This window comes from Bos grunniens, chromosome 11 (genome assembly GCF_055505025.1).
Source record: "Bos grunniens cultivar Pamir isolate PY7600 chromosome 11, Bosgru_T2T1.0, whole genome shotgun sequence".
In the NCBI taxonomy this organism is placed as follows: Eukaryota; Metazoa; Chordata; class Mammalia; order Artiodactyla; family Bovidae; genus Bos; species Bos grunniens.
Window position 1 is genome coordinate 8,892,297 of NC_141175.1, and position 18,901 is coordinate 8,911,197.

Sequence of the window (18,901 nt, forward strand, 5' to 3'; positions counted from 1 at the left end):
TTACCTGTGGATTTGTTGTTGTTTAGTCACTAAGTTGTGTTCTGTAAGTTTGATTCATTTGGGACCTTGTGGATTGTAGCCTGCCAGGCTCCTCTGTTCATAGGATTTCCCAGGCAAGAATCCTGGAATGCGTTGCCATATCCTTCTCAAGGGGATTGAACCCGCATCTCCTGCATTGGCCGGATTCTTTACCACTGAGCCACCAGGGAAACCAGGCATCACTGACTGAATGGACATGAGTTAGAGTAAACTCCGGGAGTTGGCGATGGACAGGGAGGCCTGGCGTGCTGGAGTCCATGGGGTCGCAAAGAGTTGGACACGACTGAGCGACTGAACTGAACTGACTGTGGAAGCCCCTTACTTGTGGATACTGACATTTGAATTTCATGTATTTTTCATATATCATGAAATAGTATTCTTTTCATTTTTTTAAAACCACTTATCATTTTAATTTGTGGGCCGTAAAAAAGCAAAACTTGAGGATTTGACCTGTGGACTGTAGTTTGCTGACCCCTTTATTATTCTGGGATTCCAGGTAAAAGTTGAGACCCTCAGGTAGAAGTCTTAAGGACAGAATTTGGAGCTCCTGTGAAAGAGTGACTTAAAAATTTTTTTTTTATTTTATTGAAGTATATTTGATTTACAATATTGTGTCAATTTGTGCTGTACAGCAAAGTGAACCAGTCCATTCTAAAGGAGATCAGCCCTGGGTGTTCTTTGGAAGGAATGATGCTAAAGCTGAAACTCCAGTACTTTGGCCACCTCATGCGAAGAGTTGACTCATTGGAAAAGACTCTGATGCTGGGAGGGATTGGGAGCAAGAGGAGAAGGGGATGACAGAGGATGAGATGGCTGGATGGCATCACTGACTCGATGGACGTGAGTCTCAGTGAACTCCGGGAGTTGGTGATGGACAGGGAGGCCTGGCGTGCTGCGATTCATGGGGTTGCAAAGAGTTGGACATGACTGAGCGACTGATCTCATCTGATCTGATGTATACATTCTATTTCACATTCTTTTCCATTATGGTTTATCACAGTATATTTATCCTTTCTACGTGTATGTGTGTGTGCGTGTGTGTGTGTGTGTGTGCACGCGCGCTCAGTCGCTCAGTTGTGTCCCACTCTTTGCAACCCCGTGGACTGTAGCCAGGCTTCTCTGTCCATGGAATTTTCCAGGCAAGAATACTGGACTGGGCTGCCATTTCCTTCTCCAGGGGGTCTTCCGGATGCTGGGATCAAGTGTGAATCTCTTGTGTCTCCTGCATTGGCAGGTGGATTCTTTCCCACTGTGCCACCTGGGAAGCCCATTTTATATAAAATAGTTTGCATCTGCTAATCCCAAACTCGCAATTCATCATTCCCCTACTTCCCTTCCCCTTTGACAACCACAAATCTGTTCTCTATGTCTGTGAAGAGTGACATTTTATAGTCAATGAAGCTAACCAACGGTGAAACTAGTTCCGATAATGAGCCCCCATTATTAGATATAATTAAAGTATATGTTTGGGAGGCTATAGGAAGGCTAAGGAGCTTAGAGGCCAGGAACCTCTAAAACTGCTTGGACAGAAATATTCAGTGAGTCAACAGTATTCAGTTCAGTTGCTCAGTCGTGCCCAACTCTTTGCGACCCCACAGACTGTAGCAGGTCAGGCTTCCCTGTCCATCACCAACTCCCAGAGCTTTTTCAAACTCATGTCCATCCAGTCGGTGATGCCACCCAACCATCTCATCCTCTGTCATCCCCTTCTCCTCCTGCCTTCAATCTTACCCAGCATCAGGGTTTTTTCTAGTGAGTCAGTCCTTCGCATCAGGTAGCCAAAGTATTGGAGTTTCAGCTTCATCATCAGTCCATCTAATGAATATTCAGGACTGATTTCCTTTAGGACTCATTGGTTTGATCTCCTTGCAGTCCAAAGGACTTTCAAGAGTCTTTTCAAACACCATAGTTCAAAAGCATCAATCTTTGGCACTCAGCTTTCTTTAAAGTCCAACTCTCCCATCCATACATAACTACTGGAAAAACCATAGCTTTGACTAAAGGGACCTTTGTTGGCAAAGTAATGTCTCTGCTTTTTAATATGCTGTCTAGGTTGGTCATAGCTTTTCTTCCAACGAGCAAGCATCTTTTAATTTCATGGCTGCAGTCACCATCTGCAGTGATTTTGGAGCTCAAGAAAATAAAGTCTCTTACCATTTCCATTGTTTCCCCATCTATTTGCCATGAAGTGGTGGGACTAGATGCCATGATCTTAGTGTTCTGAATGTTGAGTTTTAAGCCAACTTTTTCACTCACCTCTTTCACTTTCATCAAGAAGCTCTTTAATTCTTCTCTGCTTTCTGCCATGGGGATGGTGTCATCTGCATATCTGAGGTTATTGATATTTCTCTTGGCAGTCTTGATTCCAGCTTGTGATTCATCCAGCCCGGCATTTCACATGATGTACTCTGCATATAAATTAAATAAGCAGGGTTACAATATACAGCCTTAATGTACTCCTTTCCCAATTTGGAACCAGTCTGTTGTTCCATGTCAAGTTCTAACTGTTGCTTCTTGACCTACGTACAGGTTTCTCAGGAGGTAGGTAAGGTGGTCTGGTATTCTCATCTCTAAGAATTTCCCACCATTTCCAAAACCCCTTGGACAGAAATATTCAATGAGTCCACAGTATAACAACAGCAATAGGAAGTATGATGTGTTGAGGGCCTACTCTGTACTAAGTACTATGTTAGGCTTTTCCCAAGTACCATCTCACTGAATCCTGTGAAGTGGGTCCTAGTCCCATTTCACAAATGATAAGATGGAAGTTCAGTGTTGGCTAATGTTAAATCATGTAGCCTGGATTCATTAGGCTCTTAACTACCCCGTACTGTTACCCTAGGTTCCTCTTGATCTTAAATGTAAAAGCTTCTAGCTCATTCCTGCATTCTTTTTTTTTTTTTTGGACATCTTTCCTGAAGTATAATTTATGTACAAAAACCTGTACATAATTATATCAGTTTGATGAGTCATTCATTCTTTTGGGAAATGGGTTATTTCCTGAGCAGTCAGTGAGTTCTGGGCTCTGTGAACACACAGACTCAGGAATTCGCAGCCTCCATTTTCTCACTGGGAGACTGTCCAGAACCTGCCTTCCACAGGAGCTGGATAGGGAACCCCCCAGTCTTAATTCCAGTGTTCTGCCCAGTGCACTCAAAGCCCTTCATTGAGGGAATGGTGACAGGCAGACTTAACAGGCCTTTTGGGTTGCCTTTTCTCTGGGCCCCGGAAACTGATGAATGGTTTGGGACCCCAGGTTCCTTGGTGGGGAAGCCTGAAAGTCCAGCTTGATGCTGGTTTGGGCTCCATGAGGCAACATTCTAGGAATGAGATTGCCATGTGGGCCTAAAGCCATCCTGGAGGCTGGGTTCATTGGATAAAGACCTCATTTGTTTCTTTCCAGTTCGTGGACTCGCATTCACCAGCCTGAAGGTTGGCGTGGGACACCGGCTGGATTCCCAGGCGTCTGGGGTGCTTGGTAGGTGGTATGGTGAGCCTGGGGTGCAGTGATAGAGGCCTGGGGAGTTCTGAGGAGCCCAGTCCACTTCTCAACTGACTGCCACTTCCCACTCCTGCCTTCCTCCCCTGATCCCTCCCAAGTCTGATGTCTAGGAAGAAACTGGTGGGAAGAGGGATGTCCTGATCGTCCACCCTTATCAAGTGACCCTTGCCTGTGACATGTGGTTTGAAACCCTTTGTACACATGAATCACCATAACAGTGTTGTTTGGTAGATACCGTACGGTTTTAGGAAGAAAAGTTAGCCTCGAGGAGCACAGATGATTTGTCTTGGGTCATGTAGCGAGTGAGTCCCTGGACCAGAGAGGGAAAGCCTCTTGCTTGTGTGGGGTAGCCAAGTGCCTGACCCTGGCCCCGCTGGCAGAGCTCTAGATGTCGCTGGGCACACAAAGCCCTGAGTCATGAGCCATCTGTGTCCCCAGGGTCAGGCGGTGGCCACGTTCTCCATGCACAATAGTCACAGCAACTTGTCCTACTTCCTGGGACACAGGCGGGTGGACATGATCTCATGTACCCCTCCCGGGGTAGCCTCTCCAGGAGTGAATGGAGGGTCATTCTTTCCTTCAGCCAGAGGGAGAAACAGACCCGAGGAAAGGCAGGGAGTGGCCACAATGCCCCTGCTTATTGGGTCTGTCCTTTGTGCTCACCGCTTCCTTCCTGCTCATTGCCTCCGTCATCACAACACCCACAGGGATCAGACAGTAATTTTATCCCCATTTTGCTGATGCGGAGCCTGAGACCCCAGGACGTTAAAGGACATGCTGAGAACCATCCCCAGATGGGAGTATAGGTCTGTGTGACTGGGCTGGTGGTCTCTTACTTTTGAGTGTCAGGATCCCCAGGGAGCTTGCTAAGGATCCTAGCCCTCCACCCCCACTCCCACTTTGAGTCAGTCAGTATATGTGGCTGGGACCCAGAAATCTGCCTTTTCACACACGTGTCCAGAGGCTACCTTGCTTCCAGTAGAAGATGCTCTCCTTGCCCCCTGGCTGCCACACCCATCAGCAGTGGGAGTGTTCCGCTAGACGGGGTGGGGGTTGGAGAGCCCAGGGGAACCGGAAGGGGGAGCCCAGTGTAAGATCAGGCTGGGGTACCTTTCAGTGCTCGGCGTGGGACACGGACGCAGGCTCCTCACTGACATGTACAACGCTCACCTCACCAAGGTATGGGGGCTGGGAACCACCTGCTTATCCCTCCGCCCTTTCCCTGGGGGTCACTGGTAGGATTCTGAAGCGGAGAGGATTCCACAAGGGATACCCCGGACATCAGACGGCATTTTGGGGCAGGGCAAGTCTTGTGCTAGGGGAAGCTGTAACAACAGCATCATCGTGACAGCTGGCGTTGTCCCACGCTGACTGTTCTGTGCCTAGCCGTGTTTGGACCCCGTCATGGATGCCTTACAGCATCCCCATGAGATGGGATCTACTGTTAACCCATTTTACAGATGAAAGAATGAGGCCCCAAAGAGGAGATGACACTTGTTCTGGTTCACACAGCCTTTATTTCTTAAATTTTTTTGGCCACACCACTGGGCTTGCAGGATCTTAGTTCCTCAACCAGGGATTGAACCCTTGGCCCCAGCGGTGAAAGTGCAGAGTCCTACCCATTGGACTGCCAGGGAATTTCCTCACACGGCCTCTAAGGAGGCAGAGCTGGGATTTGAACCTGGGTCTGTCTGACCCCAGAGCCTGATCTTGATACCACTGCATTCTCTCCGCAATGCTGAGAAGTGGATACCACCGTCTTGGCGTCAGGGAGCTTGCATCCCTGCTGAGCCGTGGGGTCTGGCTTCACGAGTGTGTGCAGAGATACCACATTAGGAGACCCAGGGTGTGCGTGGTTAAGAGCAGAGACTGTGGAGTCGAGTGGCTTCACTGTAAGACTCCAGCCTGTAGCACTGTTGGAGCCAGCTCCGTGTCCTGGGCTGGATTACTTAACATCTATGTGCGTCCATTTCCTCATCTTTGAAATGGGAGTGAAAACAGTACCTCCTCCGCGGGCTTACTGTGAAGATTAAATCAGTGGCAGTGTGGAACGGGCTCAGCACAGCCACTCGCACGTGGTGGGTGCTCAGTCGATGTCCCCGCTGTCACCCTCACTGTCGTTGTCGTTACTCTTACCTGAGGCAGAGGCAGGGAGCTACACAGATCGTATTTGGAGGGAAGAGAGAAGCCGACAGTTGCCGGGGAGGGGCCTGGGAGGCTCCAGTGTCAGGTTGGATGGAAGTGGAGAGGCATGGAGGCTGGGGGTGGTCACAGGGTGGCTCTGGGCGCCCTGTGCAGGCTGCCAATGCTGCTTGCTGTCACAGGAAAGTCTGGTGCCCTTGCCCAGGAGGCAGCTGGGCAGGGGCTGAGCGCCCGAGCTCCCCGAGCGCCCCCCACCCCCAGCCTCAGTCTAGTACCCTGGGGGCCTGAGCTGCTGGACCACACCTCCTTCCTCTGTGCAGGGCTTAGAACATGCCTTGCCTCCCCATCCTCCAGGACTACACCGTGCGCGGCCTCCTGGGCAAAGCCACAGATGACTTCTGTGAGGACGGGCGGCTGGTGGAGAAGACGACGTACGGTAAGAGCCCAAGGGAGTCCTGGGCGGGGGGCAGGAAGAGTGGGTGCTCCCGCCCTTTCACTTGCTTTCTTTATGCTTTACCCCGATGTGGGCCGTGAGGGTCCCTGTCAAACACTCGCAGACACACCAAGCCAGCGCTGGCTCCTGGGGGTGTGGACACATGATTCTGTTTTCCGAGAATGCCCTGTCCTCCCCACGCTTTCTCACCTGGCTTAAATGTCACCTCCCCAGGGAAGCTTCTCCAGCCCCCAGGCTCGGACCAGGTATACTGTCAGAAGTCATCGGCTAAAAAAAAAAAAAAAAAAGAAGTCATCAGCTGACGATCAGTGGTTTTAATGTCTGTCTCCCACCAGGATGTCACCCACGAGAGCAGGATAGTGTAGTTCCACTCCCGTGGTCCCCCATGGCACTGGGCCTGGGATGTGGGAAGCGCTGGATGGATCAGTGAATGGGTGATGGATGGATGGATGGGTAGATGGATAGGTGGCTTGTTTTTCATTTCTTGCTCTCCCCATGTTCTAAACTGTCCTGTAGGATCTGTTGCATTTGCTTGTTTGACACGTTTCTGAGCATCAACATGCGCCAGTCATTGTGGGGCGCACATATGGTGAATCAGATGGGGTCCCCAGTATCAGTGATCTCACAGTCTAGCAAGGAGAGCAGACACACCGCTACGTCTTCTGGAGAAGATTAAAAACACGGCAAAGCAATGCTACGTGTTTGTACTTGTAGGTGTGTGTCAACTACCAACAAAATGTTCTGAAGACAGCTACCAGGTTGACGCTTTTGGGAGAGTGGAAGCTGGAATTTGGAGGAGGGGAGGTGTTTGTTGGTATTGGTCTGAATTTCTGGAAGAAGATTCTTAAGTCATTAAAAACTATTGTAAAAACCCAGGAAAACTAAGTGCCAGGAAAGAGAAGCAGGTAGAGAGTGTCAGGAGCCAGGAGGAGGAAGCTGTTAGCTTCCAGATAAGACAACAGCACGAATGAAACCAGACAGGAGGGATGAGAGGTCCATGCCCTCCCCAGCTGGCCAGCCTTTAGTCCCTACACCTGCTCCCAGAGCTCTGGCCAGTGGAGTCAGAAGTTGGCGCCTGTCCCAGCTGGCCCACAGGCTCGGCCCCACGCGGGTTTGAGCATCCCCAGGCTTTGGTGCTGCCTTCCCCAGAATCCCTCGGTGGGACCAGTATGCAGAGACTCTCCCACTTGTTGCCAACCCACTTCTGTGTTTGGACAGGTGGCACCCTCCCTCCAGGGATGCCTGGCATGAAAAACCCTGGACTGGGGCTCAGGGGGCCTGGCTTAGAAGAGCAGGCAAGTCATATCATACTATGAGCCTCATTTCCAGAAGAAAGTGGGATTTTTTTTTTTTTTGGTTGGTTGGTTTTTTTGGGGTGAGAGGAGGGTGTGGTTTTTTTTCCCCCCAAGCCACATGGCATGTCGGATCTTAGCTCCCTGACCAGGGATCAAACCCATGCCCCCTGCATTGGGAGAGCAGAGTCTTAATGACTAGACCAATCAGGGAAGTCCCAAGAGCAAAACGTTCTTAACCTGGAGCCTGTGAATCCCTTGAATTTGTCTTCCAGACGTTGAGTTCATGTGTATATTTCTAAGAAGAGTGTCCAGAGCTTTCATAAGATTCTCAAAGGACTCTTCAACCCCCCTACATGGGAACCCTGGGACCTAAGGATGCGTGGGACCCCCTCTCAGTTCCAAGGACGGGGCTGATTTGTGGGAAGGAAATTTCTAGTTTGCTGTCTCAGTGGGCACCTGTGTGCTTACCACTGCCTGGCTTTTCCAGACCACGTGACCAGAGAGAAGTTGGACCGTATCCTGGCTGTGATCCAAGGTTCCCATCAGAAGGCTCTGGTGACGTAAGAGAGGCCTGGCCCACACCTCCCTGCAAGCGGGACCTCAAGGAATAGCTGGGTGGTGGTTCAGTGGCTAAGCCGTGTCCAACTCCTCATGACTCCATGGACTGCAGCACGCCAGGCTTCCCTGTCCTTCAGCATCTCCCCGAGTTTGCTCAAACTCATGTCCATTGAGTCAGTGATGCCATCCAAACGTCTCATCCTCTGTTGCCCCCCTCTCCTCCTGCCTTCAGTCTTTCCCAGCATCAGGGTCTTTTCCAGTGAGTTGGCTCTTGGCATCAGGTGGCCAAAGCATTGGAGCTTCGGCTTCAGCATCAGTCCTCCCAACAAATATTCAGGGTTGATTTCCTTTAGGAAGTGCTGTGGGGGGTGGGCGGGGATGGGGGTAGGGCAGTGCTCGAAGGGTAAGAAGTTAACCCTACAGGACTCTTGTAGGCTCTGCCTCCCTGGGGCAGATTCCATGGATCTTCCTTTCTGAGCCCCAAACGAGGCACAAGCGCCCACTCCTTTCAGGGCGAGCAGAAATGTTTCCTTGTGCCAGGGCATGGGCCAGCCCCTGGAGAGATCAAGGGGAACAAGAGACCCTGGTTGGGCTCGTAGGGAATATATGAGCTAACAGAGAAGAAAGCCAGGCGACCACAGCATCTCAGCAGAGTCAGGTGGAAGTAGTCAGTGCAGGTACAACTGAACGGGGGTAGAGCCTGCGGGTCAGGATTGGAGGGCACCGGAAGAGGCTGCTGTGAAGGTGGCTAGAGGAACTGAGAAGGTGGGAAGCGAATGAAGAGCTTCAGGAAAGGCATGAGTGGGGCAGGGCTGGGGTAGGCGGTCAGCTGCCTGATCTGGCCCCTCCTGATCCCCAGGTACTCCAACCTTGACCTACAGACCCAGGAGGCCTATGAGATGGCCGTTAGCGGCGTGATCCGGCCCATGAACAAGTCCCCGATGCTGATCACCGGCATCCGATGCCTCCAGTTTGCGCCTCCGGAATTCCTCTTAGGTAAGTTGCTCCAGGAAGTTGGGGCAGCACCACGGGGCTCCCGAGTTCATGCAGTCACTGTGGGAGACCCTTGCGGAGGCCAGCGTGTGTGAGCGCTGATCTCAGCTGGTCAAGGCAGCAGGGGCCCGCTTCCTTCCCAGCCTGAAGCTGGACTTGGCTAATCGCACAGCTCACAGAGCAGATAGATGTCTCCTGCCAAGTCCCCCTTTGAAGCCAGACCTTAACAAGCAGAGGTTATATGTAGTGGCTCCTCTCCAGAGCCGCCCAGTGTCTCAGGTCACTGTGGGGCATCAGACACCACTTTCCCCTCCGCCCTGATCCCACCCAGCTCAGCACCTGCTCCATCACCACTTCTTTCTTTCTTGTGTTAACAAGGGCTCCTTTCTTGAGTGCTGACCAAGACTCTCCTGATGCTTAATGTGTTATAGAAATGATTCCTAACAACCACCTTTTTTTTTTTTGGCTTCACCATGTGGCTTACCAGATCTTAGTTCACTGACCAGGGATTGAACCCGTGCTCCTTGCAGTGGAAGCATGGTGTCCTAACTACTGGACCACAGGGAAAGTCCCAACCTGGGGGTTCCTCTGAAAAGGCAGATTCTGATTGAACAGGTCTGGATGGGGCCTGAGACTCTGCCTGTCTTAACAGACTTTCAGGGCCTGCCCTGAGCTACACTTGGAGGAGGAAGGGGTCTGGCTAAGGTTATCACACAGCCAGGAGGGCTCCCGGGGTGTGGACCTAGATCGGTGTCATCAGAGGCTGTGCTCCTGACCGCCACCTTGCTGTGTGTCCCTGGCAGAGGTGCAGTGCATGCATGAGACACAGAAGCAGCTGCGAAGGCTGGTGCACGAAATCGGCCTGGAGCTGAAGAGCACCGCTGTCTGTGCCCAGGTGCGGCGGACACGGGACGGCTTTTTCACCCTGGATGATGCCCTCCTGAGGACCCAGTGGGACCTACCGAACATCCAGGATGCCATCCAGGCTGCAGCACCCCGGGTGGCAGCAGAGCTGGAGAAGAGCTTGAGGCCTTGGCTGGGCACCCAGGAGCCCCCTGGTCCAGGCCAGCCCTGGGACTCCAAGAGGCCATGCTCTGCCTTGGGGCCAGAGAGCCACGTGGGGCATTGACAGGCCAGCAGCTGGCGGAACAGTGGATGTCTAAAAATAAGAGCTGGTGGAACAGTGGGTGTCTAAAAATAAGAATTGTTCATGGCTGGAACTGCTAACTGCAGAACATGAGAGCAGGAGGGGCTTTTTTGCACATGACAGAAAGCCTGAAGCTGTAAGAGAAACCATTAACAGGAAGTTCCCTAGTCAGGGAACTAAGATCCTGCAAGCCGTGTAGTGTTGCCAAAGGAAAAAAAAAGATCAACAGACTTAGCCCAGTTAAAAACTCTGTACAGAGGAAAAGACGCTAAATGAATGACAGATAAAAAATAGTTGTTATAAGTTTAAGCAATAATATTTATAATATATAAAGAGTTCTTACAAAACAATAAGAAAAGCATGACAAGAAAGTTGATCAAATGACGTGAATTGTGTGTTTATATTGAAAAAGCAATCCAGATGGCAAGTAAACCTGAAATGATGTTCAGACTCTAATGATGAAAGACATTCAGATGAAAATGAGATGACTTTTCCTTGCCTTTCAAATAAACTAAGAAAAAGATAACATCCATTATCGGGGAGGATGTGAGAAGATGGGCGATTTATACACTTGGTGCCAAGTTGCTTCAGTCATATCTGACTCTGTGACCCACAGACTGTAGCCCGCTAGGCTATCTCTGTCCATTGGATTCTTCAGGCAAGAAAATGAGTGGGTTGCCATTTCCTTCTCCAGGGGATCTTCCCAAGCCAGGGATCAAACTAGCGTCTCCTGTGTTGGAAGGCAGATTCTTACCACCAGAGCCATCTGGGAATATGCTTGCTAGGAATACACAACTGTGTAACCTTTCAGGAGTAATTCGATGGTATGTATCAGCATTTAAAATACTCCTGCCCTGGGACTTCCTTGGTGGTCTGGTGGTTAAGAATCCGCCTACCAGTGCGTGGGACGTGGATTTGATCCCTGCTCTGTGAACTAAGATACCACATGCCCCTGGGTAGCTAAGCCCCACAGTGACTGATTCCTTGAGCTTGTGCTTCATAACAAGAGAGGGATCAAACTTGGACCCCCTCTGTTGGAAGTACAGAGTCTTAACCACTGGACTGCCAGGGAAGTCCTGGAAGGAAATCATTCTTAACCGAATGAAAACAAGTATTCTGTGGTCCCAGGGATTAGGACTTTGACATGTAAATTTTGGGGGGACATGACTTGACTCATAACAGGTGGTTAGATACTCACCTGGGCTGGCCCAGTGCTTCTCAGAGCCCTGCTGTCCTGTAACCAGAAAACTCCCCCTGAGGTCAGGGGAGGCCCCTTCTTCCCCTCCACTACCCCTGTTATCACCACAGCAGTGGCTGACTGGGGCACGTGTTATGCTGTGGTTAATAAACATTACCCAAGAATTTCTCCATGGGAGCGCTGGGGACCAGGGCTGTTCAAAACTTTCCTCGCTGCCAGCCCAGGGAAGCAGTGAGGGCGCAGGGCGCAGAGTGGCTCCCTGGGGCATAGACTGTAGCTGACCCCTCCAGGGCCTCTTCCATGGGACCCTGGACCATGGAAGAGGAGCTGGGATGTGGATTTGATCCATGCTCTGTGAACTAAGATACCACGTGCCCCAGGGTAACTAACCAAGCAGCTCCTCTTCCATGGTCCAAATAAGAATTTAAGTTTTGACTGAACTGTATATAAGAAGTGTATCTGGGGACTTCCCTGGTGATCCAGTGACTAAGATTCCACACTCCCAATGCAGGGACCCCAGGTTCTATCCCTAGTCAGGGAACTAGATCCCACATTCCACAACTAAAAGTTGGCACACTGTAGCTAGAAGTTTCCCTGTGCTGTAACTAAGACTGGTGCAGCCAGGTAAAAAATTATTACTTAAAGGAATGGAGACAGTGACAGACTTTTTATTCTTGGGCTCCAAAATCACTGCAGATAGTGACTGCAGCCATGAAATTAAAAGACACTTTCTCCTTGAAAGAAAAACTATGACCAACCCAGACAGCATATTAAAAAGCAGAGACATTACTTTGCCAACAAAGGTCCATCTAGTCAAACCTATGGTTTTTCCAGTAGTCATGTATGGATGTGAGAGTTGGACTATAAATAAAGCTGAGCCCTGAAGCATTGATGCTTTCGAACTGTGGCATTAAAGAAGACTCTTGAGAGTCCCTTGGACTGCAAGGAGATCCAACCAGTCCATCCTAAAGGAAATCAGTCCTGAATGTTCATTGGAAGGACTGATGCTGAAGCTGAAAGTCCCAATACTTTGGCCACCTGATGCAAAGAACTGACATATTTGAAAAGACCCTGATGCTGGGAAAGATTGAGGGCAGGAGGAGAAGGGGATGACAGAGGATGAGATGGTTGTGTGGCATCACCGACTTGATGGACATGAGTTTGAGCAAGCTCTGGGAGTTGGTCATGGACAGGGAAGCCTGGTATGCTACAGTTCATGGGGTTGTAAAGAGACACGACTGAGCAACTGAACTGAAGTGATTGTTTTCTGGTGTGCTGAGTCTTCATTGCTACGCACAGGCTTTCTTTAGTTGCGCTGCGCCGGGGCTGCTCTTCATTGCGGTGCACCACTTCTCATGCGGCAGCTTCTGTTGCGGAACGCAGGCTCTAAGTGCATGGACTTTAGTAGTTGTGGCTGTCAGGACTTAGAGCTTGGGGGCTTCAGCAGTTGCGGTGCAGAGGCTTAGTGCCCCATGGCGTGTGGAATCTTCCTGGACCAGGGATCAAACCTGTGTCCCCTGTAGTGGCAGGCAGATTCTTCACCACTGGACCACCAGGGAAGTCCAGAGACTATAGTAATCCCTGTTTTACAGATGAGGAAACTGAGGCATGAAGGGGACAAATAACAAGCCAAAGGATACCTGACAAGGGAGTCCCGAGCCCAAGACCACATCTGTGCTGTTCGGAGTCAGCGTTGCTGACCGCCACACCATCCTGCCTCTTCTCGAGCTCTTGCTGCTTTTGTGGGGTTGTTTACTAACCAAGTCCCAGGCCTGGCACATGGTAGGTGCTTAGGCACTTTTTGTTTAAGGAACTGAGTGCCTGGGCTTCCCTGGTGGCTCAGTGGTAAGGACTCTGCCTGCCAATGCAGGTGTCATGGGTTCGATCCCTGGCCTGGGAGGATCCCATATGCTTCAGAGCAACTAAGCCCATGTACCACAATTCCTGAGCCCACACGCTGCAGCTACTGAAGCCCGGGTGCCCTAGGGCCTGTCCTCTACAGTAAGAGAAGCCACCGCAACAAGAAGCCTAGACTCACCACAACTGGAGACTAGCAGCCCTCGCTGTAACTAGAGAGAAATCTGTGCAGCCACGAAGACCCAGCGTAGCCACAGGGAAAAAACAAATGGAGTATCTATTGTGATACTGTGATGTAAAAAGAAGTATGTTTTTGGGTCTTCCTCCCTAGCTCCCAGCCAGAGCTCCTAAAACCCTTGTAATTTCCTAAGCGATAAAGGTGAAAAGAACATCTTGAATATCTTCTGTTGTATGTTTTATGCCCAGTTCCTGAAGGAGCTCCAGAAGGTGAAAGTGGCAAGCACCTTTTCTTATGATAAGCCCTTCAGGACGTCCCTAGTGCATCGGCCACTACAGAATCTGCCTGCAGTGCAGGAGACCTGAGTTTGATCCCTGGGTTGGGAAGATCCTCTGGAAAAGGGAAAGGCTACCCCCTCCGGTGTTCTTGCCTGGAGAATCCCAGGGATGGGGGAGCGTGGTGGGCTGCCGTCTATGGGGTCGCACAGAGTCGGACATGACTGAAACGACTTAGTAACAGCAGCAGCAGCACCCACTCCAGAATTCTGTCCTGGAGAATTCCATGGACTGTATAGTCCATGGGGTCCCAAAGAGTCAGACACGACTGACTTTCACTTTCCAGTGGTTAAGACTCTGCTTCCAGTGCAAGGGACTCTGGTTCGATCCCTGGTCCAAGAACTAAGAATCCTGCTTGCCTTGGGACAACTAAGTCTATGCGCCACAACTAGAGAGAAGCCCTCAGGCCGCAACAAAGAGCCAGAGAACTAAGACCCAACACAGCCAAATAAATAAAAACAAGCCCCTTTCAGCCACACCCACCTACTTAATAGAAGCGCCATAAAAAACCCAAAGGATGGGGTTTTGAGAGCTGAGTTAGCCAACACATCTGGGTGCTGGGGAAGGGGAGCAGCTGGAGAGGGCTTGGAAACCCAGCACGCCTCCCACATGGCTTGCTTGCCCTGCGGACCTCCACCGTTTGGTCCTTCCTGAGTTGTATTCTCTGTAATAAACTAGTGAACATAAGTGTTTCTCTGAGATGTGTGAGCTGTTTGAGCGAACTTTCAAACTTAAGGAGGGGGTCATGAGAATCCCCAGCTTCAGTCAGCAGCGCGTGTAGGTGACAACCTAGGACGTGTCATCAGTATCCGGAGTGGGGGCAGTCTGCTGGGACTGCGCCCTTGACCTGCATGGTGTGAGTGAACTCCAGGCAGGCCGTGTCAGAACTGAGTTCTATTGTAAGTCACCCAGTCCTGTCCATCAGGAATTACGGAATTGCTTGGTATGGAAAAGCCTCCACATTTGGTGTCAGAAGTACTGTGTACAGAAAGGAAACAGGAGTTTTCACTTGTATATGTGCTCAGTGTATACGTATTACCTGAATAAATAACTGAAGTGGTTACTTTTGTGTTTTCTTTGGCTGTGCAACATGAGAGACCTTAGTTCCCCAACCAGGGATAGAACCCATGCCCCCTGCCTTGGGAGCACAAAGTCTCAACCGCTAGACTGCCAGGGAAGTCCCTCAAGTGATTAATTTTGTAACAAAGTGGGATTACAGTATACACAGTTATCACAATTGGCTTCTTTTATCCAGCAGTAGAGTGTGGCCCTTTCTGGGCCCTCCCTGTTGGCTCTGGGTAAAGAACCCGCCTGCCAGTGCAGGAGACACGGGTTCAATCCCTGGGTTGGGAAGATCCCCTAGAGAAGGAAATGGCAGCCCACTCCAGCATTCTTGCCTGGAGAATCCCGTGGACAGAGGAGCCTGGTGGGCTGCCGTCTATGGGGTTGTTTAGTTGCTCAGTCCAGACACAAATGAGTGACTAAGCAATGACAACATGGGCCTCTCCCTATCTGTCCATCAGGTACAAATGTTCCTTCCTCCAGACTCCGTGGGGGTGCCCAGAGACACAGGGAGGAAAGCCCTGTCCCCTCCCCTCCTCTTGGGCTGTTCCTTCCCATTGTACAAACTGTGACTCCAGGATGTGGCAACTTTCCCAAAGGCCTGGGTTCATCCAGTTTGGTAACAGTGCTCAGCTGCTCAGTCGTATCTGACTCTGTGACCCCATGGACTGTAACCCGCCAGGCTCCTCTGTCCATGGGATTCTCCAGGCAAGAATACTGCAAAGGGTTACCATCTCCTCCAGGGGATCTTCCTAACTCCAGGATTGAACCCTTGTCTCCTGCTTGGCACGCAGATTCTTTACCACTGCACCAGCTGGTCTGTGGTTTATTCAACATTTACTCAATAAATGTTCATTAGATGCCTACATATTATTGGCCACATGCTGGTATGGGCACCAGGAGTATATCAGTAAACAAGACAGCCTAAATGCTAAGTGGGGAAAGGGAAGTTGGTGATGTTAACTAGGGCTGCCTGAGCAGTCTTTTGAATAAAATGCTGAACAGGGTGAGCCACTGACTCAGGAAATAACCTGGAAGTTGTTCAGTCATTAAGTCGTGTCTGACTCTTTGTGACTCTATGGACTGCAGCATGCCAGGCTTCCCTGTCCTTCACTATCTCCTGGAGCTTGCTCAAACTTGTGTTCAGTGAGTTGGTGATGCCATCCTACCGTCTCATCCTCTGTTGCCCCCTTCTCTTGCCCTCAATCTTTCCCAGCATCAGGGTCTTTCCCAGTGAGTTGGCTTATCACATCAGATGGCCAAAGTATTGGAGCTTCAGCTTCAGCATCAGTCCTTCCAATCAATATTCAGGGTTGATTTCCTTTAGGCTTGACTGGTTGGGTCTCTTTGCAGTCCAAGGGACTCTCAAGAGTCTTCTCCAACACCACAGTTCAAAAGCATCAATTCTTTGGTGCTCAGCCTTCTTCACAGTCCAACTCTCACATCCATACATGACTACTGGAAAAACCATAGTTTTGACTATATGGACCTTTGTCTGCAAAGTGATGTTTCTGCTTTTTAATATACTGTCTAGGTTTTTCATAATTTTTCTTCCAAGGAGCAAGCGTCTTTTATTTCCAAGGCTGCATTTACCATCCTCAGTGATTTTGAAGCCCAAGAAGAGAAAATCTGCCACTGTTTTCACTTTTTCCCCATCTATTTGCCATGAAGTGATGGGACTGGATGCCGTGATATTAGTTTTTTGAATGTTGAGTTTTAAATCAGCTTTTTCAATCTTGTCTTTCACCCTCATCAGCCAAGAAAACTGCCAGTGCAGTTCAAATGGTGTGTGATACATTTGGGGCCCACAGTGGCCCAGGTGGAAACGCAGTGCCCACTGATAGCTTGCTATTGCTGCTAAGTCACTTCAGTCGTGTCTGACTCTGTGCGACCCCATAGACGGCAGCCCACCAGGCTCCCCCGTCCCTGGGATTCTCCAGGCAAGAACACTGGAGTGGGTTGCCATTTCCTTCTCCAACGCATGAAAGTGAAAAGTGAAAGTGAAGTCGCTCAGTCGTATCCGACTCTTAGCGACCCCATGGACTGCAGCCTACCAGGCTCCTTCCTCCATCCATGGGATTTTCTACTGGAGTGGGGTGCCATTGCCTTCTCTGACTAATTCTTATTGACAGCTTGACAGCCTGTCAATAAGAATCACCTTGGGTCCTTTACACTCAAGGTGAATGTTCCAACGTTCCACATTCTCAGCAACTGGGGCCTTGGATCCTTTGTATCAGAATTGCCTCTGAGTCAGAAACTGCTGTGGGGCCAGGATGGAAGATCTGAACCTGGGTTCCATGTGACTTATTTAACCTCACAGGGATAAGAGTCAGCACAACCAGTGTTTGTTCCTTCAAAGAGGCCCCAGTGCGGGGGGCATTTCCTCTGGCATTTACACCAGTGACTTCTACAGATGGGAAGAACTAGCTGGCCGCTCTATTATATTCTTAATGGCTGGACTGATACCATCACTATAATTTGTTTCCAGGGCGCAGTGCCCAGCCCAGGGCCTGGGCAGGTTTGGCATCAGCAGACCAGTGAACCTGAAGGAACAATGATGGCATCACTTCCTAGGGGCTTCTGGTATGCTGGGCTCTGTGCTAAGACCCTTACAGGGACTGTCTCACATGGTATGGAAGTTACTGTGATTACCTCCACTTCGCAGGTGAGGAAAGCTGCCAGGGAGGGAGTGACCTCCTGCCTAGCAGAGCATCTGTCTCTCAGTAGGACCCTGCCGCTCCCCACCCCCATTTCTGAGCAGATAGTTACTCAAGACATCAGTTTAGCCTGCATGCCTCCTGCATCTCTGTGTTGTATTCCATGCAGATGGAAATTAAAAGAAAGCCAAAGTACCAATACTTACATCAGACAAAATAGACTTTAAAATAAAGACTGTTACAAGAGACAAAGACCACCACATAATGATCCAGGGATCCATCCCAGAAGAAGATATGACGACTGTAAATAAATAGGCACCCAACAGAGGAGCACCTCAGTACATAAGGCAATAGAAGGATTTGGTGGGCAGAGAGAACCTGGAGTCACGGCAAATATTCAGGCAATGTGTAGCCCCAGTCTGCCAGGAAAACCACCCCAAGTCCCTTATTTTCCTCAGTCGCTGTCTCTAACCTTCGAGCGCTTAACAACGTTGCTAAATTGTACCAACAATGTAAGCAACGGGAGATCTGGGAATTGGGCTTTAAATTTTAAGTTCCGTGATTGAGTTTCTTTTTTCAAGACATAGACTGTTTTGAAGACAAAGAAAGTGCCAGATCGTCCTTACCATGCTCAGAGTGGGCTCTCCAGAACATCAGTGTCACTGACAAACCCGCTGGCCTCCATGCTGGCCAGTCGCCAGTTGAGGTAATGGCCACTAGGGTGCAATGGGGAGGAGGGGGTGCAGCCTTAGACCTTGGTGGTGGAGGGGCCTCGGTGCGAACCCCAACTTGCCCTGTTTACTGACTGGGTGATTTGATCTCTGTGACACCTGCTACAGCACAGATGAACCCTAAAGACATAATGCTAATGATGGCTATCATTATATTATAAGTGAAATAAACCCATCACAAGAAGACAGATACTGTTGGATTCCATTTATATGAGTTACTTAAAGCAGACATTCAAAGGGCCAGAAGATAGAATGGTGGTTGCCAGGGGCTGGGAAGTGGGGAGTTCATGTTTCATGTGTATAGAATTTCAGTTTTGCAAGATAGAAAGAGCTATAGAGAGGGACTTCCCGGGTGGTCCAGTGGCTAAGCCTGTATGCTCCCAGTGCAGGGGGTCTGGGTTCAATCCCTGGTCAGGGAACTAGATCCCATATGTCGAAACGAAAAATCAATCCTGTGTGCTGCAATTAAGATCCGGTGCAGTCACATAAAAATTTTTTTTAAAAAGTTATAGAGATAGTTCCTGGTTTGATCCTGGGTTTTGGCACCAACACACACACACACACACACACACACACACACACACACAGCAACAGCAACAAAAACAAACAAACTATAGAACTAGAAAGTAGTGGCATTTGCATAACAGTGTGAATGTGTTGGGTTGCATTGGATTTCCAGAATGGAAAAACCTGAACAAACTTTTTGGCCAGCCCAATACTTAATGCCACTAGATTGTACACTTAATGATGGTT

General features: G+C 49.8%; 1 protein-coding gene across 5 annotated transcripts in view; it reads left to right on the top strand.

Moving 5' to 3' along the window:
• Positions 1–18,336, top strand: part of TRUB2 (TruB pseudouridine synthase family member 2) — a 19,670-nt gene extending 1,334 nt beyond the window's left edge. The window contains exons 3-9 of one of the 5 annotated variants that reach the window (XR_015136280.1): positions 3,443–3,517; positions 4,659–4,720; positions 6,038–6,119; positions 7,920–7,992; positions 8,850–8,986; positions 9,787–10,954; positions 12,921–14,761. Coding sequence is in view for 4 of the 5 variants with exons in the window: in XM_086324938.1 (XP_086181064.1) it covers positions 3,443–3,517; positions 4,659–4,720; positions 6,038–6,119; positions 7,920–7,992; positions 8,850–8,986; positions 9,787–10,112 (755 nt within the window). In the remaining variant the exon portion in view is untranslated. Of the gene's footprint in view, positions 1–3,442; positions 3,518–4,658; positions 4,721–6,037; positions 6,120–7,919; positions 7,993–8,849; positions 8,987–9,786; positions 14,762–17,248 lie in introns of those variants that run through there. The other 4 variants (XM_086324940.1, XM_086324939.1, XM_086324938.1 and 1 more) reach the window with 4 other exon arrangements.
• The last annotated feature ends 565 nt before the right edge of the window (positions 18,337–18,901 follow it).